The sequence below is a fragment of the Hemicordylus capensis genome, chromosome 4 (genome assembly GCF_027244095.1).
Source record: "Hemicordylus capensis ecotype Gifberg chromosome 4, rHemCap1.1.pri, whole genome shotgun sequence".
Classification (NCBI taxonomy): domain Eukaryota; kingdom Metazoa; phylum Chordata; class Lepidosauria; order Squamata; family Cordylidae; genus Hemicordylus; species Hemicordylus capensis.
In genome coordinates, this window is record NC_069660.1 from 204,627,696 (window position 1) to 204,652,943 (window position 25,248).

Consider the following 25,248-nt stretch of genomic DNA (forward strand, 5'->3'; position numbering starts at 1 on the left):
ATATTTTCCCCAAAACAGGGGGAAAGAAGCAGCAGCACCAGAAATGGAAAAGGTAATTGAAAAATTATGGATTTGCTTTTAACAGCACAACACATGGGCAAAAACCATTTCTTTCTGTTCCGTCTTTAGGGTCCTTTCCTCAAAGCATGTATTATAGTCTCAAAAAACCAAATGAATTTCTAAGATGTGAATGAAGTGTGAGATAACAAAAGTTAATATTCATTGTTTGACAACAATATATATCTAATATTTCCAAACCCCGTTTTTATGACAGCAACACAGCAAAACCAACATTCTAAAGAGAATGAAGACATGTGCTCTTCACTTTTGGCCCAACCTACTAATGTGTCCCCCAGACCCCCACCAGCAAATCAACTGATTAAAAGCTTGCAAAGCTAATAACTTACAGGTTGATTGACCTCATGCATTTCATTATTACACATTATGAGAAGAGGGGGAAACTAGACTACTGTTTCTAGTGCAAGCCTAGTTTCACCCATAGTATAGACAGGATTTTATGGGGGAGGAGGGAGGGAGGAAATAGGGGGGAAAATTAAGCATTTTAAAATCCCACCATGACATTTTAAAGCTCATTTTGTGAACTGATGGGATGGAATTGACAAAAGCCTTTGCATACATATTATCAAGTTGAACCAAGAAAGCAAGCTTGTATCTGACTAGTGAGTTTATTTTATTTGTCCCAACTACTCCATATCAGTTAAATAATATTTATTCAGTGTACACCTATGGACACAAAAAGTGTCTAATAAAGTGTAAAACCCAGGACAGGTGGAGCTGAAAGAGTTCCCTTTACCTACATTCCATAAACATGGAAAGCTTCCAAGACTGAAGCCAAGGAGCCGTCACATAACACAGCTGTGCCATTATATTAAGCCTGACATACTCTATTGAGTCTGTCCCATCCCTCCAACCCCATTTATATGCTGCTGCAACCAGAACAATGAATGGTGGTCGTACAGTGACAGGTGTGACATTCTAAATAAAGAAAGAGAATTTCCTCATGCTCTCTTCTTATCACTGAACTGCAAACTATTTAGATAACATTAGTAACATCTTCTAATTAATTGTGCTAATGTTTTGATTGTTGTGTTCTATATTGTAAACCAATGAGAGATTTGTATATAGGGCATTATCAAAATGTGCTAAATAAATACACAGAATTAGCCAAATTAGACAGTGACCCCAACCTAGAGCAAATTAGTTGCATGCCAAGTCTCATTGAAATTAATGAAACTCAAGTTAGTCACAAATCCTTTATGTCCCACTGATTTCATGGAATTTAACCAATCTACTAATTTTCTCTGGACTGGAGCCAAAATCTAAATCTGCAAAAAGATAATTGATTCTATGTGTACTTTCTTTCACTGTAAAATGAATACACATTACTGAATTATGTTCGGAAAATTGGGAGAAATATGGAATCCAATGGGTTAAATTTTATATACTACGGTAGTAGGTGGGGCCTGTCATTGGCAAAGTCATGTTGCATAGATTACACTTCTAGGAAAGTTCAATAAATTAAATATATGTAATAGAATCTATATATTTATTTCTCCAAGACATCTATATATTTTTTTCTCCAAGACATACCCGTGGCTAATCCCATGCGTGGCAGCTATCGCGAGAGTTCGCGAGCAGCTGCCAGATAGCCACAGGTACGTGGAGAGAAAATGGTGGCCGCCGCCAAGCCAGCTGGGAAGGAGGACAGGGAAAACTAGGGGTGCAGATGCTCTGCGCCGTGTCAGCTAGTTTGTTATTAATATGCTTGCAAAAGGGAAGTAAAAGCAGTTTGAAATTTGTAGAATTGCAACTTCGAACATTGTTCATTTTATAGTATAATGACCATATATAGCAAATTTGAAACTTAGTAATTTTGAATCTGAGGAAGATCTTCTGCTTCTCTTGGGCATGATGTTGCTTGTGAATTATTGATTCATCTAATTTCAGTGGCAGGATTGTACATGCAAAATTTGGGGTCTGCAGGTCATCGGGAAGTATGACTATTTTATTTATTTATTTAAAATATTTCTATACCGCCCAAAACCCGCATCTCTGGGCAGTTTACAATTAAAATCATTTAAAACATCAAATCAACTAACAATTAAATCATTTAAAACACTGAAAACATTTAAAACCCAATATTAAAAACATTATAACTATAAATCTAATTAAAAGCCTGGGTGAATAAATGTGTCTTCAGTGCCTTTTTAAGAGTTGCCAGAGATGGGGAGGCTCTTATTTCAACAGGGAACACATTCCAAAGTCCAGGGGCTGTAACCGAGAAGGCCCGTTCCCGATTAGCTGCCAGACGAGTTGGCGGCAACTGCAGATGAACCTCCTCAGATGATCTTAACAGGCAGTGGTGGGGCTCCTGACAAAGAAGACGTTCTCTTAAATACCCAGGGCCTAAACTGTTTAGGGCTTTATAGGTAATAACCAGCACCTTGTATTTTGCCCGGAAATGTATCAGCAGCCAGTGTAGTTCCTTCAACACAGGAGTGATATGGTCACCCCGAGATGACCCAGAGACCAACCTGGCTGCTGCATTCTGAACGAACTGCAGTTTCCGGACTACGTACAAAGGCAGCTCCACATAGAGCGCATTGCAGTAATCCAGTCTGGAGATTACCAGCATATGTACCACCGTTTTGCAAACAAACCAAGTCTTAACATATGTAATAGACACTCCAAGTTTCTGTTTTGAACTTGAAATGGCCGCTTCTCTAATTTTTAAAACTTCAGAACTTATTGAGCAATTTCAGACACAGAAAAAAGAATGGGCAAGTTTAATATTTTTAGTTGGAAGTCTGTTTTTAGTTACTTCTTTTTACTGCCCAGAAATGTTTGGTTGATATCATTTTTAAATGGATAACTCATATATTTAAATAAAAGATGGCATACAGCACTATTATGTGAGATTAATTCTTACTTCCCTTCTTCATTCCCAAACAAGGTACCCAGCACATAATGGCATATTTGAGTGACAGAATCAAGACAAGGAAGAAAGGGATGTATCGTCTGTGCTTTGCTGTAACATGATGCATTCACAACCAACAAGAAATTATTGCATGCAAATGAGACAGAGACACCCAAAGCAAAGCCTCAGTTTTAGAACAAATATAAATGCCCTATGGGCAAACCCTCTCTGTTATCTTGAGCATATGATTTTTGAAAAGCAAAACTGATACAGGAATTGATGCACTTCTTTGCCTCTACCATTTGTATCCAACCTACACAACTTATTTTCTTTACTATTAAAGGAGTTTAACTTTTCCCATTCCCTCCTCCCCTTATCCCCACCCCATAACCTCTCTCACACTTCTGTTCTGGCAGACTGTCAATAGATTCTTTGGGTGGTGTGTGTTAACACACTGCAGTCCGTGAAAAGCATACTTACTCTGAGCTCTTGCTGTTGCTGCCATTCACAGAGCCTGTGTGTTGCTCTTCTTGGCTCAAGACCTGGATCCCTAAAGACCTGATAGCTCGCATCAGAATAGCTTCCATTGCCTCGACTGAGAGCTTCTCAAGAACAATAACACGGCACCGACTTAGCAGAGCAGAATTGACCTGGAAAGAAGGGTTTTCTGTGGTTGCCCCAATCAGAGTGATAGTGCCACACTCAACGTGAGGAAGGAAAGTGTCCTAAGATATGGGAGGGAAACAGAAGAAATTGGTCCCAATCAGTGACAACCTGAAGCATCCCATGTGAGTACTTTATTTCATAATTCCAACTGCATTTTTCAGGGCTTTCATTTGTTCAGAGGGTTGAGCCATGCACATTTGATTTTTCTGACAGCTCATCCTGTTTCTTGACTAGTTTCTTGCTAGTCAAGAAACAGCTTCATTCATTTAACTGACACAGTGTATGTTTCAGGGATCTCCCTAGATAACCCATCACTAAAGATATATTGTTAAAAGCAATATATTTTTCTGAAGGTGCCATTTGTTTCTGTAATTGCCCCTCTCACTGTTTGGGAGAGCAAGTGAGCAACCTGACTTTATGAGTAACTGATGTAGAGTTAAACAAATGACAATAGGTTTTTGGTAGTGCTTTCCAAAATGATTATTCTGAAAAGCTTTAATACCCTATGTATTTTTGATATTTTGGATTAAAACAAAACAAAAAATCAGTCTAAATCCAATGTTATGAACTTTTGGAACACTTAGCATAGATCTTTTCTTGTATCATTCATTTCATGTGTTTCATAACTTTAACCCCATTTGTGGCCAAAATTCTCCATTATTGCTATGTTCTCACGTTCACTTTCAGCTACTTAATTGAAATGTTAAGGAGCAAATGGAACAAATAAAATAAAATAGCAACAAAGCTGTTAATGCATTGCCTTCCTCCAGCCCTCTCCTGAAGGCTGGGGAAAGATGCTTTTGCAGTTTTAAATTATGGGGCGTTTTAAATTATTGGAGTGCCTGCCACAAGTTTGTGGTTTAAATTTGACTACCATGTCTTTATTATTGCAAATCGGTTTGGCAAACACCAAAAGCATGTTTTCAATACAGATTGAACCTCAGCTTCTATAACCAAGAGTATGTAAAGCATGAAATACGCGAGTATTGCGTAGGAGATCAAGTGTTGGACTTGGATCAGGGAGAGCCAGGCTCAAATCCACACCCAACCACAAATCTTACTAGGTCACCTTGGACCAATCACTCTTTCTTATCCCAACCTACTTCACAGGATTGCAAAGACAAAATGAGATAACCAACAGGTACATAGCCTGAGCTTTATAATGAGAAAGAGAGAAACAGCAATTTCCCAAAGCATCAAATATAAGCTACTAATTTTCACAGGGAAACCTTTCAATTACACACTTCTTGGGCAGAGCTATCAATACCTGCTGAGCCTTATTGAAACGGTGTATTTCATCAATAAAGAGGATGGTTTTCCTCTTGAAGAGTCTCTTTTCATTTTGGGCTTGGGAAATTACTTCACGGACATCAGTGGTTTTGGCACTAGTCGCTGATAAAGTCACAAATCTTGTGCCATTCTTCTTACTGTTATTTGCTATGATATGTGCCAGTGTAGTCTGAAACAAATAAAGAAACATGCATGTTGATTTTACTTTGAGAGCAGAAAATTCTTGGTTAAAAGACATCAAGAAAAGGAAAAGCCCAATTAGGGATATGTTTGCATTGTAAAAAGAGAACATCCATTTTTCATTTTATTCTAGTGAAGAAAGATAAATAAGTGAAAGATTTACTTGAAATAGGTTTTAAAAGAAACATTATTCTGGCTGAGACTGGGGCGGGGGTGGGGGGAGAGAATTCTATGCTCTGGCTATGATCCAAAGAGCTACTTTAGTCATTTGGGATGCCCTGTGGGATTTTAGAGGGGTTTTCCCTTTGAACAGCAGACCTTCATGCCAGACCCTCATGCCTGAAATGCTTTTGAAAGTTCCCCTCAGATTCAAAAGCAGTTTCTCATGAAGCATGAGGAGCTGCTGTTTGAGAAATGCAGACACAAGGGCCCCCACTGGAATACAGAACCAGTTACTAGATTCTGTAAGCAATAGCTGAGAGAAATATCATGGGCTTTTGGTGCCTGTGTTGTTTTTGAGAATTTTGTCTGCAAGAAACCATTGTGCACTACTAGTGAGTCAGGCTTTTAAAAAGCCACCTGGAAGGCACTTGCATACTGTTTTAAAATAAGTGCAACAATAATATTGGCCGACCTTAAAGTTCCATTTTAAGGATTGTTGAGATAATATACAGTATGCAAAGCATTTTGAACAATTTGCCATGGCTGCTAAAGTCTTAATATTTAGTACCGCTCATTTAAATAAACACTTTAATTGAAAGTGTTGTATGTATTTCAACAGGCTATTTCCTCTTTAGCCATTACTTGGCCTACACAAATGTAATATAATAACTACATGTTATTGGCTGCCAGACAAACTGTTGATTTATCTTAAAGGGTGGTTATTTTGGTTTCCTGTCTTTGCCCTCTTGATATGACACAATTTTATGCCAGCAATTATTTATGGGCACTTTTTGGTAGTCTGCAGCAGGTCACACAATGTGTGACCTGACAAGCGGAATGCAGCCACCAACCATGCATTGCAGCCTGTCAGATGTCTAATAAATGCTCCTCTTTTTTTAGTTCCATAAGAAGGGTTGGGGTTTTATGGAGCTCAAAGTGGCTGCTAAGCATGGCTGGCGGCCTGTGGTTAACTTGGTGGGTCACAAGTTGTCCGTGCCTGCCTTATTATATTGTACATCAAATCTACATCTATTTGATGTAGAAAGAACATCAGATCCATGAGGGTTAACATAGGGCTGGTTTGGAGGACAGCCCATCAGCACACGATATAAGGTCGGGGATGTGCTGAGAATGTGCCCACCCCAATGAACTCTCAAGGCATCCCTTAATCATCTAAGCGGGAGTTATTCTGAATCAAGCCACTACAGGTGCTCCAAAATCCTGTTTAAAACCTAATAAGAAAATTAAAACAGGAGAGTGAAAATATACTCTGCATGGCTGTCAGAAAAAGAAATGGTGGCTGGAAGGAAGGAGGAAGAAGAAACAGAAAAGGAGGGGGAAGAAGAAGCATAGGAGGAAGGTTCATGCATCACAGCTATCTGGGAAAACTTGTAAATTTGCAAGTGAATCATTGCTGCCAAAGAACAGGAGAGGCAGTCCTAGGAACCTACTCAGCCACTCAATTGTCTTCTCATGGATCTCCCTAAATTCAGCAGCACCTTTTAAAAGTCTGACTCTTTTCTCTCCCTGCATTTTACCAGATCCTATTTTCTCCCCTCCCCCTTGTACTTCCCACATCCCTCTTCATTCACTTCTTGCTTGCACTTTTTTTTTTTTTTAGTAATTACTCATGAGGAGGTTTGGAGATTTATTCCTTCAAAAGGGTAAATGTGGATCCAGTGCTAGTATGGCCAGTAATGTTTTAATTCAAAAAGGAAAGTGACAAGGCTTTCCTTTGACTAGGGAGCAGAGAGAAGGGCAGGAAATGGCAGAAGAACAGGCAGGCCTCAGAAATAGTGTCAACAATGGAGAGAAGGCTAGCATGTAAGCAAAGTCTGTCATCTATCAGTCAAACACTGCCTCAGTGGATTGTACTTTGGAATGTCCGAGGCCAAATAATGTGTACCACCCCTTTAGAACTGCATGGAGGTGGCTGCTCAGCACTGCCCACTTCTGGCATGGAGCAGATCCCATACTGCCCAGTGACAGCTGGGAAGGTGTGCAAGAAGCAATGGGAGGTATAGTTCTTTCCCCACAGGGGGAAAAAGGACTACATCTCTCCCAATGCACCCTGTGCTCCTTGCATGCCTTTCCAGCCATTGCTGCTGCAGCTCAGCCTCTGCTTCCCATAAAGGAGCCCTGTCTGCTCTGCAAGCGTGCAGTACTAAACAGAAACAGACTTGCTGCCTCCAAAGGGGTGGTACACATTATTCAGCTTTCGGCATTCCAAAGCTTAGCCCTACTTCCTCATTTATCGAGGAAACCACACTAAAACATGTAAAGGAACAAAAGATAAATCCATAATAAAATCATTAAAAGATCAAAATGATAGCAGTAGTTTAAAAAACAATGTTAAAAGTAATTTAATTAAAAGCCTCAAGGAAAGGAGGGCTTTCATAGCCTTCTTGAATATTGCCTGGGAGTGTGTTCCACAGATCTGGTCAATTCCAAGTGAATCTGTAACAATCGCGGGCCAGAGAGAAGGGCTTGCAAGGCTGATCTTAATTCTCAAGCAGGTTCAACTGAGCATAAGTTCTCCTTCAAGTATTCTGCACCCAGACTGTGTAGGGCTTTTGACGTTTCCATTATGGCTCTCCTTCGAGTAAGAAGCACAGGCGACTGTGGGGTTACCAGTATTCAGCAGAAATCAATCCCAGTATATCCTAAATCTGGGTTTTGCACATCACTGATAACGTGGGAATTATGGGAACTGTAGGCCAACATCTGCAGGGGGGCCAAAGTTGAGCAGCCCTGGACATAGACTGGCAGTAGCTTCTCCAAGGTTGCAGGTAGGAGTCTCTCTCGGCCCTATCTTGGAGATGCCAGGGAGGGAACTTGGCACCTTCTGCATGCAGATGCTCTTCCCAAAGCAGCTCCATCCCCCAAGGGGAATATTTTATAGTGCTCTCATTCATAAGCAAGCAGGGTGGACCCTGCTTAGCTAAGGGGGCAAGTCATGCTTGCTACCACAAGACTGGCTCTTCTCCCATCTTCAAATCAACATTTTGCAAAATAAAAATGTTATGTCTCCTCTAGAGATTCGGGAATACAGTATATACAACTATAACAACTGTTCTGCCAGGGCAGGGGGAAGTCATATACTTAGGGGGCAGCATCCGGACTAATGTTGTCCTTGCAAAGAAGATTTTGCTCACACAGCAGGGAAAGGTGATATCACTTATCCCCACTTTCCTTTGCTGCCCCCAATATATCCCAAAAATATGTACCTGAAGGTCTCCCAGCCCTCAGGGAGATATGTGGGGAAGCATCAAGGCAACAGAGGAATGGGGAGACCAGAAAAATTCGAACCACCACACCAACATTGTACATGCAAAACATTACTACAAGAAGGCAATGTTGGTCTGGATGCTGCCTATTGTTTTTAGCTGGTTTAAGTGTACATCACAGCAACATCACCGGGCAACATCTCAGCCTTCCCTCTTATGAGCGAGTGAAGGGAGGGGATACCTGTGTGTGATATTTTACTGGTAGATAGTACTGAGCAGCAGTGTGCTGGAGGGATGGGATATAAATATTTTACATAATAAATACAATGGCTGCTGCCATCTTTAGTTATAAAAACTACAGATGGTAGCTGCCATTGTATTTATTATTTAAAATATTTATATCCCACCCCTCCAGCACACTACTGCTCAGTACTACTACGGATATTTATATACCTTCAATCAAAGTTCTCAAAGTGTTAAGAAAAATAAATAATACATAAATAAGATGGTCCCCTGTCCCCAAAGGGCTCACAATCTAAAAAGAAACATAAGGTTGACACCAGCAACCGCCACTGGAGGGATGCTGTGCTGGGGTTGGATAGGGCCAGTTGCTTCCCCCTCTGCTAAATAGAGAATCACCACTTTAAAAAGATGCCTCTTTGCTCAGTTAGCAGGGGTTTTCAGTAGTCATATTAAAGTAAAGATTTCTTTAAAATTGTAGTGGACAGTTTAAAAGCTTTTAATCAATTAATCTAATTGAGCAATCAAAGGTTGCAGCCGTAGTTCCAATAGACAGATGGATGGATAGACACACTTTTCAAATTGGACCTCTCTTTCTCACTGCACGTAGTTGCATTAGGGTGCTAGGAGAGAGAAAAAGGAAAGCAGAATGTTCTTTAAAACACAGTAATGAAGAAGCAGCTCCTTACAGTCTTCTCCTCCAATAGCCATTTTGGCCCAGAAAGCTAAAGGGAAGAGATTTTCAGCAGCTGGTGTAGACAGGTGGTGACAGGCCTAAACACTGTTTGAAAAGATATTCCGAAGATCAGGATTACTGCAGCAGGTGGTCTGAACCTGATCCTCTCCAAGATTGAGCTTCTGAGTCAGACGTTGTCTCCTGGGGACTGTTAACTCACAGTGGAGCAGAACACTCTTGTGTGATCCTTTCCTGGCAGGCAATGCTTTTTCTCACTCTTCAGTTGCTCCCTCTTCTTGTCCTTTAGCAAGCCTGGAGGAAGACTTGCCCAAGTTAGGCCAAGAGATGCCTAACCAAAGTACTGGGCCATATTCTTCTACTTGTAGGACTGCGGTGGGCAGCCTTCAGGTTTCAGAAATCTACCTGGGCTTTTTAAAAACTAAAATTCTGAGGCCAGTGAACTGGAGCGAGGTGTAAAACAATAGCTCAGGATATGGAGCTAATTACTGCTACAATGCATGTGCCATACATACACCTTTATGTATGCATACAATACATACAACTTTGTATACAACTGTTGTACTGGGAAGACTCTGGTTGAACTTGCATAAATAAAAATCATTCCTGCACCATTTGTATCTAGTGGGGGAAATAGGATGGGCTATGGCTCAGATGTCACACCAAATCATAATGTGCATTAACAGTCGTTTAGAATTCAAACCATGGTTTGAGCTTCCAAGGCTACAGGCAACTATGGCTAAATTGCTTCTCTGCTTTGGTCTGCTCAGCACTCCTGTGCAGGTACAATGGCCTCTGGACACAGATTAATGATAATAACTATGGTTTATCAGCACAGATTCACAGCAAACCTTGGTTTGTTGCAAATCCACTTCATATCAGAACGGACCACCAGGGACCTAGTACTTTCATGAGAGGGCCAGTCTACTGGGGAGAACCTCCGGCTCGACAGCCTTTGGTCTTCCATCGGACTACACACATGAGTTGAGCCATCAAAAAAGGGGGGCTGCTTGAGTGGGGCCCCCATTCTCGCTGGTTAATGATAGTACTTTTGTGTTGCAACCCCCTCCTCTCCTGGGGAGCCTTTCATGCACCCAAAGGGACTGGGGACAGTTCCTTACTCTCATTCAGATTTTCTGGGTTTGGACTGGCGTTTGCAGATCTGCCACTGTGGGGAATTGCAGGGAAAGGGGAACCCCAGTTGTCTGCGACCCCAGTAGAGTGCAGTCGCCATTCCAAACAAAAATAAAGATGGACATGTTCAAATAGGCAGACGGGCTGACAGAGGGCCTGCTTTGCTTCTTAATGGCAGCTGCCAAGAGAGGGAGAGGTGTTGCCAAGGTACCAGGCTGGGTGGCATCTGCTGTCTGGCCCACACACGCATCTCCATGGCCTGACACTCTTGTGAGAGAGTAATCCATGGGAGAATAGTTGTCAACACACATTATTAGTGATTCTACCTATCACCCCTGTACCCACAGACGGTTCTTCTAATGAGTTGTGAAAGGGTATACCCATGGCCTTATACGCTCGTGAGTGAGTAGTCTGCTCAGGAACAGCATCTGATCATCACACGTGTAGAATCACTCCTTTCACTGGAGGCAATGCTGATCCTGCTGCCCAACCCTTCTCATGAGTAATCCTAGAGACCACACACGTTCAGGGGCTGCTCTCCCCTTAACAACATCACTGTACACAAAATACACCGGAGCCATTCAAGAATTCTTGGTTGGGGGTGCCCTTAAAATCAGACCCCGGGTATCGCTGCCCTGCCATATGTCCCCGTCCCAGTGATCTAATGGGGTTGCCCTGTTCATGTTGCTACTGCCACTGCATGTGCTTGTGAACATACATCTTGGTTGCTTCATTTTCGGAGAGCTAAGCACATAGTGCCCGTTTTACCATCCTGCCCCCTTTCTCGCCGGATCGCCTGGGTAGAGGGGGCAATACAATGGACAGACTGGGAAGAGGCCATGTCTCCATGTGATTTTCTACTTTGACAGGCTTTGAAGATTGGGATGGGATGTGCCAGTGTTCCTGTTGCCAGGCAACTGCTTTATTGAACCAGGGACAGGGCAGCAGGGCAAGTGTTCGGAGAGGCGGCCAGTGAGAAGCGCTGTAGGCACGGAGCAGGCGCAACCCCAGATGGGTCTGGGCCACCCTCTCTATGATTACAGTTCCAGAAACTGCACAAAACCACAGTTATGGTGGTATCTGAGTTTGGAGATAACACTGTTGCCAAAAAACCTCAGGTTGGGGCAGCCAACATCACTACAAACTAAAAGTTCAATCCGGAGTTTGGCGAGGAAAACTGCAGGTCACTTTTGCCACAAAACCCCAGTAGCAAACATCTGGACATTCACAACAGCAAACCTCTGCCCCATTTAACTGTGGTTTCATGTTAAGCCATAGTATGTTCTGAGCTATCCCCACTTGCCTATGATTAAGAATTTTCACATTCACATTCTGAAGATCCAGAAAACAGAACTCTCTGGACTACTATGTAGCAAGGAGCAAGGATTCTGCACAAATTTAGTTGGGCAGTGTATTATCAAATCACTTAGTTCTTTCATATTTCTTAATATTACCTTAACAAGAAGTGATACGTTTGGGGGTTTTCAGCCGAGGACATCTGAACTTTCTAAATGGTTGCTGATTCTGTAAGGTATACAGTCTTCTCATAGCTTAAATTTGTCAGAACTTCAAATATATAATTTTTAAAAAAATTATTGTGGGGCAAAATTTTTCCACATCGACTCCTTAGGCTATAACTTGCAGTCTGATCCCACTGCTTGTTTACTCACATGTACACCCTACTGAGTTCAGTGGGGCTTACTTTCAGGTATCTGTTATACGATTGCAGCCTTAATTACATACAACAGGTGTAAGGCAACAGGTGTAAAGCATAAGAATACTTGACTTTTTTTTAAAACAGGATACATAAATAGATGGTAAATGGAGAGGATTTTTTACAGTATGATATATGGCAGTTACTCTCAATTCTGCCATGCTCCATATTTGGAAAAGGCAATCAAATCTCAAGAATTTATTTCCCTCACCCAACCCACTTCTATTTACAAGTTGTTACATGGAATCCATATTCTACCCCACACTCCACTCTTCTGTTTCCAAGAGGTAAAAGTCAAAAGAAATACCAGTTAAGAGAGATGGCTATGCATTTTCTTCTCTATGTTTTGTACAAGATAAGTTATTTGTTTTTACACAATTCATTAATTGTCTTTCCTTAAAAGCTTAAGAATATGTACATATTAAAACAAATAACCTTCTAAAAGACATACGACAACCACCAATGCAAAAACCAACACAGCCTAGTTTTCTCCCTCCCGACATCACACCAAAGTTAACAGTTCTAAAGTCTGGAGAAGTAAAAAGGTCTCGAGTAACTGAAGCTGTATTAATGGTGTTGCAAGCCAAGCCTCCCTGAAAGAGACTATTGCACAACTGAGGCACCACCACTGAGAAGGTCCTGTCTTATCTCCTGGATGGATGATATCCAGAGAAGAAGCAGGTTTTGTATGTCTGTCTCAGGGGAATTAATTATATACTACACACAAATGGACGTAACAGAACCCTGATACTATTTTGCCCTTGTAAAACAAGTTAAAAAACAAAACAGTAAAATGAGAGGAATGAATTCAGAATGGAGAAGTGACAGGAATTGTTTCATTCTTTCCACACACTTCCAAGCCACTGCCTCCCTTTGGCAGGATTCAAAGTGTATAATTGCCTCATTAAGCAGCTGGGAGCTGGGAAGGGGATTGATGGGTGAAGAAAGAGTTAAGCATTCTCTCACTTCTCCATTGCAAACTTTCCCCTCCCAAAGCTTTTCTTCTTCCCAAATAGTCTTGGGGTTCTATTACAAAGTTTTGCATGTTAATCCACCACTTACAAAAAAATGTATTAAAATTATAGTTTATAACAGTTTAAGATGATATACCAGCAATAAAATATTCATTGCACTGCTCCAAAGACAAACTTCAAATGACCTTTTTAATGTGTAAAATATAAAAATAACTTACTGCTCTTTTCACAAAACATGTACACTAAAACAAAACTGAGCAAAGGTTTCAGTGCAATATCCTCAATGCTCCATTTAGCATGCCAGCTGAAAACATTTAAATGCAGAAGCTGAGAAGGAATGCAGCAAACAGAGAATAGATAACACATGAGGGAGGAGAGAGCAGACCTTTTGTAGAGAAGATATTAACTCTTTCAGTTTAGATAATTCTTGTCCTGGAAGTAACCTGCATGGGCACACCTACCAGTCAACCATTAGAAAACGTCCTTTTCTGCTTAGATCAACCTTGTCCATAGGCTACAAGTCCCCCAAAAATGTTTAAAGAAAAACAGAAACAAGTTTCTGAGCGCTACTATAAGATTAAGCCCAGTTCATTTCTGTCCGCCTCCCCCACTCCCACTTACAGTGAAAAGGAAATTTATTTACAGCCTTATTTCTGAATAACTGTGTGTAGGATCAGATTGTAAATCCTACTTAATAGCACTTCCTGCCACCTAAGTATGCATAGAACTAGGTTATAATATTTTGGGCACCTTATCTGGGAGTAAGACCCTTTGAACACAGTGGGATTCAGGGTAAACATACATAAGATTGAGTAGCATATCTGCAATCCAAAGCACACAAGTGAACATACATACATAGGATCAGGGTGTTGATTAGATTAAGGCCATGGGCTTCCTGTATCTCCTAGGACAAAAGCAGTCATAATGGAGAGAACCTGTTCACTTTGATAATATAAAGAACAACAGTAAACCATGTCTGTTCCTAGTCCTAACTGAAATTAATGGGTTCCTTGGAAGTCCAGCACGGATATAAAGTCAAGCTTACTAGTCTTTTGTTCTTGCACTACATATTCAAAAGCGGTTAAAGTGAATCAGAGGTACAATTGCACTGAGCACTAGTAAGTAATAGGTTTATTGTTGCGACCACTGGTCATAAAAAGACATAACTGCATAAAGGTAAAGGTAAAGTGTGCCATCGAGTCGGTGTTGACTCCTGGCAACCACAAAGCCCTGTGGTTGTCTTTGGTAGAATACAGGAGGGGTTTACCATTGCCTTCTCCCACGCAGTGTGAGATGATGCCTTTCAGCATCTCCCTATATTGCTGCTGCCCGAAATAGGTGTTTCCCATAGTCTGGGAAACCTACCAGCGAGGATCCGAACTGGCAACCTCTATGACATAAAAGAAACAAAACAAAAAAGAGAAACGCAGCATAGCATGAAGTTACTTCAGCGGTCAAATTAAACTAAACCACTGCTACAATTTAGAATAGGGCATAGCAGTTATAAATTTCTTTCTGAGTTTTAAAGAAAGCAAGGCAAAAGTAGCAACTTGACAACTGACATATGGAAACACATCGGCAAGAACATAAGTCAGAAATTCCACATCAGAACCCTTAAATGTATCTATAATCTGTCCCAGCATTCCCCCCCCCCGATCATATCATAGATGGGATAGTGTAAGACGTAGTGGCTAATGTCCTCCACTTGGCCAGAGCCTGTTAATGGGACTGCTCCTGAGTGCTGGCTAAACACTCCAATTGGGCTTTTGGGCTAACGTGGGGAATCAGCGCTAGGGATGTGTGAACAGGTTCAACATTAGACACGTTTGTTGTCGAACCAGTTCGGTTTGAAGGTCAAACTGGCCCATTCAGCTGGCTCTTCGCCTTCCCCCTCTGGCGCGGTAGCCATTTTGGAGGCCACTGTGCCTGTGCAATTGGCCTCTACGTGGCCTGGGTCATGCAGAGGCCAACTGCAGGTGCAGTGGCCTCCAAAATGGCCACCATGCCTGAGGGGGAAGGCGAAGAGCTGGCCGAATGGGCTGGTAGGAAGGCCAGTGGGGGAGGGGGAACCTCTATGCCCCCCCTCCAACAACCCCCCTGAAGGGGTTAAGGGAAAAAAATTTTTTTAATTTTTTTTTTTTTAAAAAAACAAGGTTCCGTGAACCCCCCCAGACTGAACCAAACAGGGGTGGGAGAGTTTCGAAGCGGTGCCAGACTGAACTGGCCCGGTCTGCTTCAAGTTTGGTTCAGACTCGGTACACACCCCTTACCAGCATGACTATATAGAAGAGACCTACATAGTATAAATGTAAACAAAGTTTTGGTCTGGAAAACGATGAGGAGGTGGATATGTAATACAATCAGATTTATTTAAGGATAGAAGGGGGACAGGAAGAGAAAAAATGTGATTAGGCAAAGCAATAAAATTTTAACTAGCAGTAACAGCAAGAATCTTGCATAGAGGCGTTTGAGCTTATGGTCCAAATTGTCAATGAATTGGCTTATGGCTTACTGGAGAAAGGACTAAAATGCAGGCTTAAAGGAGGAAAGAGAAGGGGGCAAGGAGTTTTAAAGTAATAGGAAGTTAGTATTACCAACCCCGTACCACTGGTGCATTCGGTGCACTTGCAGAGTAATACCCGGGCAGGCCTCCTTGCAGGGGCAGAGCAGAAAGGCAGGAAAAAGAAGAGGTAAGTGGCACAGCATGGCCACTCACAGGCTGAAGAACCAGCGTGGTATAGGTCCATGTAAGTGGGGTTCTGAGAGTTCTCTAGGTGTCCTAAGTATTCTAAGCGTGAGCTTAGATCTGGGATACAAATAGGCAAATTCATGCCCTGGGGCAATGCACAAGTTGCGCACCCTGGCTGGAGGGGCTGAAATCCATGTGGAACAAAGGAATTCATGTTTGTATTAATTCATCAACTTGGGTGTAATCCTGGGGAACAAAAGGCGGAATGGTTTGGAAGGAAGAGCACGTGAAGGGTTTGAATGGGTGAACTTAAAGCTTATCTGCCAACTGGGATGTTTCCCGGTGGAGAAGATATGATTCTTTTTAATTTTAACGTCTTTACCTCCTGGTCTTTGCCAAATCATTAGCGTGCTGATGGTGGGCTGGGGATGCGCCATGCTTATCTGAGTTCCTGAGGAAAAGATTAGCGAAGCTACTTCTCTTTTGCAAGAAGGGAGTTTGTTATTTCTTTTGTGAAGGTCTCCTTGGCCTAAGGTCTACTTTGCTAGCTTTCCTTTTCTTTTGAAAGACAGGCTATGGGGATAACTCCCTATAGTCGCTTGTTATTTTATTGCCTCATGTTTGCTTGTGCTAAGCGACATAATTGTGTAGTTTGCCAAATATGGGCATGTGCAGAGTTCATGATCCAGTGAGCTCAGGTATCCAAGATGGAGGTTGTGAGCCCACAGCTCCAAATCACATAGAAGGGTGCTGACTGCAGCCCCAAAAGAAGGTGTTCTGGCAACACACCATAAGGGCAAAGGCACTGTTCCACTGGGAGTTTGCAGAATCTCCCTTCAAGATAAACCGTGGGCATAGTTTGGGAGTGTAAAATTGTAAAAGCCTTTCTCAGTCATACACAGCTAAGGTTTATCAGATACTGTTATAAACTTCTGTGTCTTTTATAAAAGCGGTACCAAAGTGAAAGCTTTGGAGACTGTACCACAGCAGCACATATACTGGCATCCCATTCAAGGAGCTAATCTCAAATGTTTTCTCTGCTGCAAGATCTAAGTTCTCCCACTAGAGGCAGGGAACACAACCGCAGGATATGAGAAAGAAGCTTGGTCCATTGATTCCCACCCACAAAATGTGAATAACAAAATTTGACTAGATGATGTTCCAGGAGGCTGTCTAACTTCTTGAAATGCCTTAGCAATGCTAGATGGATTCTAATGGAGACTGAAGGTAGTCCTACCTCCATTCTTAGATAGGCAGCAGGAATGCCCTGGGGAAGGCCCAAAATCTTCCTTAGGAAATTGTTCTGGACTATTTTCAGCTGGGCAATAATCTTTTCATCTCACCCCCAAATCTCAACACCGTACAACATCTGTGATAGTAGACACCAAACAGTTACCAAGATAAGCATCAGAACTGGTCTTTTCTACTTCTAGAGGATGTCTTATAGCCCTCAGCACTTTCTGATGGCAACTTTGTCACCCACCATGACGACTAGCAATCACCTCCCATTTGGAAATTATGACCCCAATATCCCACTCCTGTTGTGTTTTGAATGGTGCTGTGGCCAAATGCTGCTTCAGGCCCTCCTGGTGGGCTCCTTCAGAGGATAGGCTGGGAAACTCCATGTATTACAAAAGCACGTAGCCAGCTGGGAAGAAGGCAGGTGCTGAACAGACAAGGAAGCAGTAGCTGGATTCATTTCACAGAACCTATTGACAAGATTCTGAGGACACCAGCTGTGAAAGCAGTTCTATAGAATAATTAAGTTGGGAAGTTGATACAGAGGATCCATTTGCATTCTAAACTATAAAATACTGGCCAATATGCAGTCTAACGTCATGTGCAGGGAATAATATTTTGTGCACACAAAAGGAAAGGGGATATTTTTTGCCAATCCTCCCTTACTTCAACAGTCCACTGTCCCTCCTGAAAATTGTTCCTGAGGGTTGTATGACCTTCAAGGACATATTTTTGGGAGGGAAAGAGCAGCTGCAGAGCGCAAGAGGGACTGCCAAAAAATCAACCCTCATGAATTGTTATTCCACACATCTGACATTAGTCTGGATGTCAGCCACTATACATTCATTGATGTACATTACCTTTACACATACTCCCACCATATATGCAAAAGATGTGATATGCGTCTATGCCCAAATTCCATGATTCTTCTGCTTCAAAAAAAGGGATGGAATAATCTTAGAAATTTGAGACATCTGTGCATTTGGCCACCTCACTCATCACATCAACATGCAGTGATATAGACTGCTATGCCATCCGAAATGGAGACTGTGTAAATTAGCCCTAAGAGATAGTGGCTTGCCTATGCAAGTTTCCAACTTAGCTGAGTTTTTACCTGGGGACTCTTTGGCTCAAAGTTCATGCTTTGCTACGTGAGCTCTCAGTTGAAAAGCTTCAGCACAGAAATCTATTAAACAGTAATAGACCCTGTCAAGACAGATTCTGTTACACTTCAGCTGATTTACCTCAATAAATCACAGTGCCAATTACTGTGAAAAACAGTTTTATAATCTGATTGACAGTTTCACACAACATCAGCTCTAACCTGGTTAACACAAAGACAAAGCCACCCAACTCCAGATAAACCATGATCACACTGAATAGTGGCTGACATCCTGACTAACAAATAGACACTGAATGGCTATTGCCACAAAAAAATACTTCTGTATTTGAACTGTATTGGGTTTGATCCATAAGCTATAGTAACACCAAAGTAATATGTGAGATCTACAGAAAACCCTATGTCTATGCATCTTCAACAGGAATATGGCATTTCGATGCATTCAGTCATCATAGCAGAACTATAATGTTAAATTTTTCTTTTGAGAAAAACTAACCTAGTTATTTTAGGCTACTTTTGTACTTGTTTGGTACTTCTGTAGGAGAAATAAGAGTCATTTTCAAGTCATCCCCCAACACCAGGAAGATAATTTTCAGTGTTCCAGAATTCGTTTCTACTGTGATTTTCCCCATAATTAATTGCAAGTGATTACTCTGTCTCTAAACTGGTAAGCTGATTCCTAGAAAGGAACTAATCTCTTCTGTGGTCATGCATACAAGGGGGGAAAACTATTTATTCATGAATGTTTTTCTATTCTTCACCCAAGATTGGCTCCCAAAGCTGCTTATATCTACAAAAAGGTATATGACATTCAGACCAACACTTCACTAGTGCAATGAACAAAGATATGCACACAGTAGAAGGTTGTGTAGCTGTGTGAATGCTCAAAGTTGTGCAGAGTTGCTGTCTCCGTCTACTTATGCAAGCATTGCATCTGTACAACAAGGACAGCAGATATCTGTGTATCATCCCCTGCAACACTAGTCTGGAACGCCAGCTCCTCTTAGCAGAACTAGCTAGCACACCGTCTTTCCATTAGTAAAACATGTTTGCCCTAGTGCAGCATTAGTCTAGATATCAGCCAAAATGCAGAGGTGGTTATGGCAGTCTCTTCAAGTTCCTGGCAACTGATGACATATTCAGGGTTCTGGGCTATTCATTCCAGAGGGATAGGGAAGAAGGACTTGCAGACAGATTACAGTCACACATAGCATGGATTATTGATACTAAACTGAAACCCAGAGCAGATAAGGGAATCAACTTATTCATGCATCTCTGTGATTAAAGTTGTACAACCTGGAATTAGCAATTAGAATGGAAACCCATTTAATCTAATATGCTAGAATTTTACTGATTTGTTATTTGAAACTGAATTCTATATGTTTTAATGTTTTTAAATTTCTGGGTTTTTTGTAAACTGCCTTGAGACTTCTGCAATAAGTGATATACAAATGTGATAGATAGATATCCACCCCGAACAGTAGTGTACTGGAAGGGCAGGGTATAAATACATAATAATAATAATAATAATAATAATAATAATAATAATAATAATAGATAGATAGATAGATAGATAGGGCCAATAAGAACCACAGTGGGACTATTGCCCTTTATAGTAAGAAGTAGGGCCCTGGGAAGGAGTGGGGCACATCAATAACTTCTGATGAATGGGCAGTTCTGGAGAAGGGTTTTGTGGACCAATGACGCAACCAAGTTGTCAAAATACACACCATAAAACTAAAGCTCTAAAACATATTAGTTTTCAACTTAGTTATAGAAACCATATGTATCCCAGGCCTCAACTACAGATAGTTTTGCCTTGTCACGATGGGGTTTAGAACAGAACACACAGAATGCTAAAAGATAAAAAGAAGCCCAATATAAGCTTTGAGAACAGCATGTTGCTTTGAAGTTAGCACATTCCTACCAACTATTGCCTACATTAATTTTGGATAAGATTGCACATGTAAAATCAAAAACAGCTGGTTTGCACTTTTCACAGTCAATTTATTGAACAATAGTGTCATACATTCAGTGACAAAGCCCTTTTGCAAATGTGTTAAACAACATACTTACATAAATAAGGTTACCCCTATGCAAATACCAAAGTTTGGCAGCCCCCAAGTCCATTTGCAACACTGAAGTTATTCTGTGATTGGGTTACAGCAGTGGATGTTCCCCTGCTGTCTCTCGACTAAAATTGGGTGCCCCATGGCAGACAAGCAAAAATGCAAATCTCGCACATTAAAGGGTCATAAATCACAGCACAGCTTACTCAGATTGCAAGCTTGTGTTTAAGCAGCTGGCCACTGGAGATGGTCATAAGTGCTTTTTGATTTTAATCTGCGGTCAAGTTGAACAAACGGATGCCCACTAGTTCATATTGCTTAGTCCTGGACATATCCGTGATGCTTAAATTGGGTGTAGTTTATCAGTGCTTCCAATCTCTGCAGAATCCAGATATGCTGGTCACTTTAGCCCATCCTATTCCTTGTAGTCTACATGGCTGATGAGATGACCAGTCTGGGCTTTCAGTGTCTGCATCTGGCTTCCTGGAGCACCTGTAATTGTGGTGTAGGAAACATATTCTGAATCCTTAGTGATATGCTACAGAGCCAAAATGACAGAAGGCAGTACAGGTGTACCCTCGTTATCTGCAGGGGTTCAATTTCCACAGTTTACCACAGATAACAAGGTATTGAGTCAATGGGACCCGTGGGGTGGGGGGGTGTTAGGTTCCTGAAGGCGCGGGAAATGGGCAAAAAGAGAAAAAGGGCCCTGGAAATTGAGAAATAAGTGCCCTACTGTGGTCCATGGGTCTCTGGGCATCCAGCAAAGTGTCAAATGCAGGGGAAATCACACACACACCCTGGTGTTGTTGTTCTTGCTTTTTCTACACAAATGAGCCACAAAATGGCTCTTCTTCCTAAAAAGGCAGACGGAAATTACCACCAAAGCCATTTCCAGCATCCTGAACCCAAAGATATGCAGAATAATTTCCTGGGTGTCAATTACACGACAGCGGATACGTGAAACCGCAGGTGTTGGATCCACGGATTATGAGGTTTGCCTGTATCTGGATATACCCTTTTCTTTTTACTTTTTTATGATGCTTTATTCTCAATCCATCCAGTTATCATCCATGAGTGATTTATCAAAGCTTCACAAAACAAAAGTGTGGTTCATAGCTGCTCAATGTTTATGGATCAATTCAGAATTTGTTGTCAAAACATAATGAAATAACTAAATAATGGAAGGTGTAAGAGGAGTAGGTATTAAAAGGCTGTGGAAAAGAAACTAGGATTCAGGAGTCAGACTCACATTTCCGATTTTTTAAAATTATTAATATTTCTTGTTTACACAGTCAGACAGGTGTTATTGACTGGTTTGTTTTATCCAGACATCGAGTCCTTCCCAAGGACCTAGGATGGCTGAATTTTATTGTCAGTTGTTATAGATATCGTCGCAGAATATAGGCTGTTCCCAGTAAAGCTGCTTTTTGTAATTGGCTGATGGTGATTTCTGTGACCCCTATGGTGTTGAGGTGCTCTTCAAGGTCTTTTGGAACTGCACCCAGGGCGCCAATTACCACTGGGATTATTTTGGTCTTCTTCTGCCACAGCCTTTCAATTTCAATTTGTAGATCTTTGTATTTGGTGATTTTTTTCTATTTCTTTTTCTTCTATTCTGCTATCCCCTGGTATTGCTATGTCAATTATTTTGACTTGTTTTTCTTTCTTCTCGACTACAGTTATATCTGGTGTATTGTGTGGCAGATGTTTGTCTGTTTGAAGTCGGAAGTCCCATAATATTTTTACATCTTCATTTTCTACCACTTTTTCAATTTTATGGTCCCACCAATTTTTGGCTACAGGTAGCTTGTATTTTTTGCAGATGTTCCAGTGTATCATCCCTGCTACCTTGTCATGCCTTTGTTTGTAGTCAGTCTGTGCGATCTTTTTACAACAGCTGATTAGGTGGTCCACTGTTTCATCTGCTTCTTTACAAAGGCGGCACTTGCTGTTTGTTGTTGACTTTTCTACTTTTGCTCTTATTGCTATTATTATTATTATTAATTTATTTATTACATTTATAGACCTCCCCATCCAAAGGCACTGGGAAGTGCACAACAAATTAAAAAAGACATAAAACAAATACCATCTAAAACATACTACTTTAAACAACATTAAAAAAATTAAAAGAATTCAAAACCATTTAAAACTAATTAAAATACCCCAAAACAATTTAAATACCTTGGAAGGCCAGGCCAAACAGATAGGTTTTAAAGGGTCTCTTAAAGGCCAACATCGAGCCTAAACTGCAGATATCTGCTGGGAGTGCATTCCATAGGCCAGGAGCAGCTACATAGAAAGACCGGTCCCCAGGTCTTGAAAGACTACAACTCCAATCCCAGCCACAACAGCCAAAAGCTGGAAGAAGGGGACATTCTGCAGGCCAAAGTATATCGCAGCTGGGAATGGTGGGAGTTGTAGTCCAACAATATCTGGGGACCAAAAGTTAGGAACCCCTACCACAGCTTTTAATTTACTTTTGGCAGCAAAATTACATATTGCCCCAACTTGGGAAATGATGAATTATAATAGGCTTGTTATTTCTAAGCTGGATTGATATCTAGAACGTAAATTGTAATGACCTACCTCAAAGATTTTGTAAGACAGACAATGAAGAACCATACAGTATTTTGTACTGTAAGGCTACTTAGGAGTAAATCCCCACTGAACACAGTGGGACCTACTTCAGAGTACAGAACAGGGCTGTAAATGTACCATATAAATGCTTTTTAAATTGAAATTTGGATTATTTTTCACTTTCCATTGACAGGAAATGAGGTAACTTAATCTCTGCCTACATTCTGAAGCCTGGATGACCTGTTTTGACAGTTTGTCTCTATATACTGACATTAGTTCTCAATTGTTAGGTATCATTTTATAGAGCAATTCTAAACTGGAAATGTTCTGAATGGCAGACATGGATAACTCTTCCACACATTCTCCAAGGATCATCTAACAAATTATTCAATGCTTCTTTCACTCCACAAGATTAACACCCCTTTTTTAGATTTTTTACTTAGTCATACGCCATTGGAAGAGATGACAACTGTTAGTATACAATCTAATAAAACAGAAGGCAGACTGCCTCCAGTGAAAATGTAAAGTACTGTATTCCATAAATTCAAGTTTGCTCCATGTCAGCTTAACTCTGGCCACCAAAACAACAACAAAAAACCAGAGAAGAAAGATTTAGTCTATTAGAGAAAAGTACTTCTTTGCCTCTTCCCCCATTATAAACATTTGGCAGTACACGCCAGTATATTTCTTGTACCAGTGATGCTCTCCACAATACACAAGAGTCAAATGAGAACTTTTGTTCACCTATACATTGGGTGAACACACTACATGGAACCTCACTTGTCTATGGCTCCCTGTGGATACACAGAATTAAAAAATGACTAGTTTTGTTATCACATGTACTATGACTACATCAGGCCCAGTGTTCCCTCTAAGGCGTGCACATGTCTGCACGCTCATACAATTTTTGATGTCAGCTCAGTTAAATTTAGATCCCGCTCAGGTTGAATCAGGAAGGCCCCACTCTGAATGCTGGTGAGCACACACTGCCTTGATACTGCCACCCAGAACAAAACTCATTCCGCACACAGATGGAAAAAATTAGAGAACACATTGATCAGGCCTTGACAATTTTTCTCAGGGTCTAGGAGCCAGCCCCAAAATGTAGAAGCAGACAACGGACAGTTGGCAAAATTACCAGACTTAGTGACAGATGCTGTGAGGGAGGGGAGGGGATAAATTGGCTTCTTTTTATTCCTTTTACAAACAACATATTTAGAATAGAAATTGGGCTGCCTAGGGCAAATAAAATAATTCTATCTTTGAAGATCCTAGTCTATGGAACACAGTTAAATTTGTAGGCACCTTGGCTCCCTGGCACTTGAGATTTGTCAGTCCCTTGAGTACAACACTGTATACTAGCATGTTCATTTCAGTGCGATTCGATACATGCTCACTCGAACACACGTCCCACAGTGCTCAATGGGGTTATCTCTACTAATTGCACTCAGGACCACAATCTTTGACTTTCACAAGCCTCCAGGAGAAGTGTACAGTTAAAGAATAGCCACCAAGAATGCTCTCTACATACTTTCTAATGTGTACTTGGTGCTGACTCTAAATATATGCAATTTGCTTGAAATGCATTATAAAATTATACTTTGCGATTTTGAAGTAGTTCTTACTGGAAATGTGCATGGAACAATATTTGTATTCCGTTCTGAGCTCGGAACAGAATGCAAATGCCCAGAAAGTTCCATTTGAACAACTGGTTGGGCTTGTTGTTCTGATGGAATGAGTTTGGAACACTTGAAATCTTCTGAGCGCCATTTTGGACTCCAAAATGGCACTCTTCTGGCTTCTGTGCATGCACAGCAACCATTTGAATGGTGGTACTCACCATGCAAATGGCTGTCACATGTGTACTGGGACCAGAAGAGCACCAAAATGGTGCTCAAACACCTGAAACATTCTGGCTTGGAATGGGGTCATTCCATTCCGAGCTCAGAACAGGCCCTTCAATTGTAGTGTGTTCTTTTCCAATCTCGGAACACTCAAAATGGCCCATTCCGAGCTCAGAATGTTCTGCACATCCCTAGTCCATACACCCAGACTTAAACATGTACTTCCTGCTATAGGGTGGATTCATTTATTCTCTCTGTTCACAGTATTCAATTTGCTTAAAAATCCTAGTTGTTTCTTAAACATAAGAGACATAACACAAGGCCTGTATGCAGTCAGTCATTATCTTGCAAATATTCCATGGACAGATATTTCTACCTTCCAGTGTCTGTTTTTGCTTATGTGTAAAGTGGAAATTTTAATCCACGCTAGTGATCATTTCTACAACTATATCCACAATTTCATAAGTGAACAGGTTAAGGCATTTCTG

General features: G+C 41.2%; 2 protein-coding genes across 3 annotated transcripts in view; one reads left to right on the plus strand and one right to left on the minus strand.

Annotated features, from left to right (window-relative positions):
* The window catches only part of WRNIP1 (WRN helicase interacting protein 1), a 67,138-nt gene that overhangs the window by 39,599 nt on the left and 2,291 nt on the right, over nt 1–25,248 (minus strand). For both annotated transcript variants that reach the window (XR_008306132.1, XM_053245452.1), the window contains exons 2-3: nt 4,872–5,063; nt 3,419–3,663 (exon numbers count right to left, since the gene is read on the minus strand). Coding sequence is in view for 1 of the 2 variants with exons in the window: in XM_053245452.1 (XP_053101427.1) it covers nt 3,419–3,663; nt 4,872–5,063 (437 nt within the window). In the remaining variant the exon portion in view is untranslated. The remainder of the gene's footprint in view (nt 1–3,418; nt 3,664–4,871; nt 5,064–25,248) is intronic.
* Nucleotides 3,590–25,248, plus strand: part of MYLK4 (myosin light chain kinase family member 4) — a 158,373-nt gene continuing 136,714 nt past the window's right edge. The window contains exon 1 of the mRNA XM_053245451.1: nt 3,590–3,726. Within this exon, the coding sequence (XP_053101426.1) occupies nt 3,671–3,726 (56 nt within the window). The 5' untranslated portion in view covers nt 3,590–3,670. The remainder of the gene's footprint in view (nt 3,727–25,248) is intronic.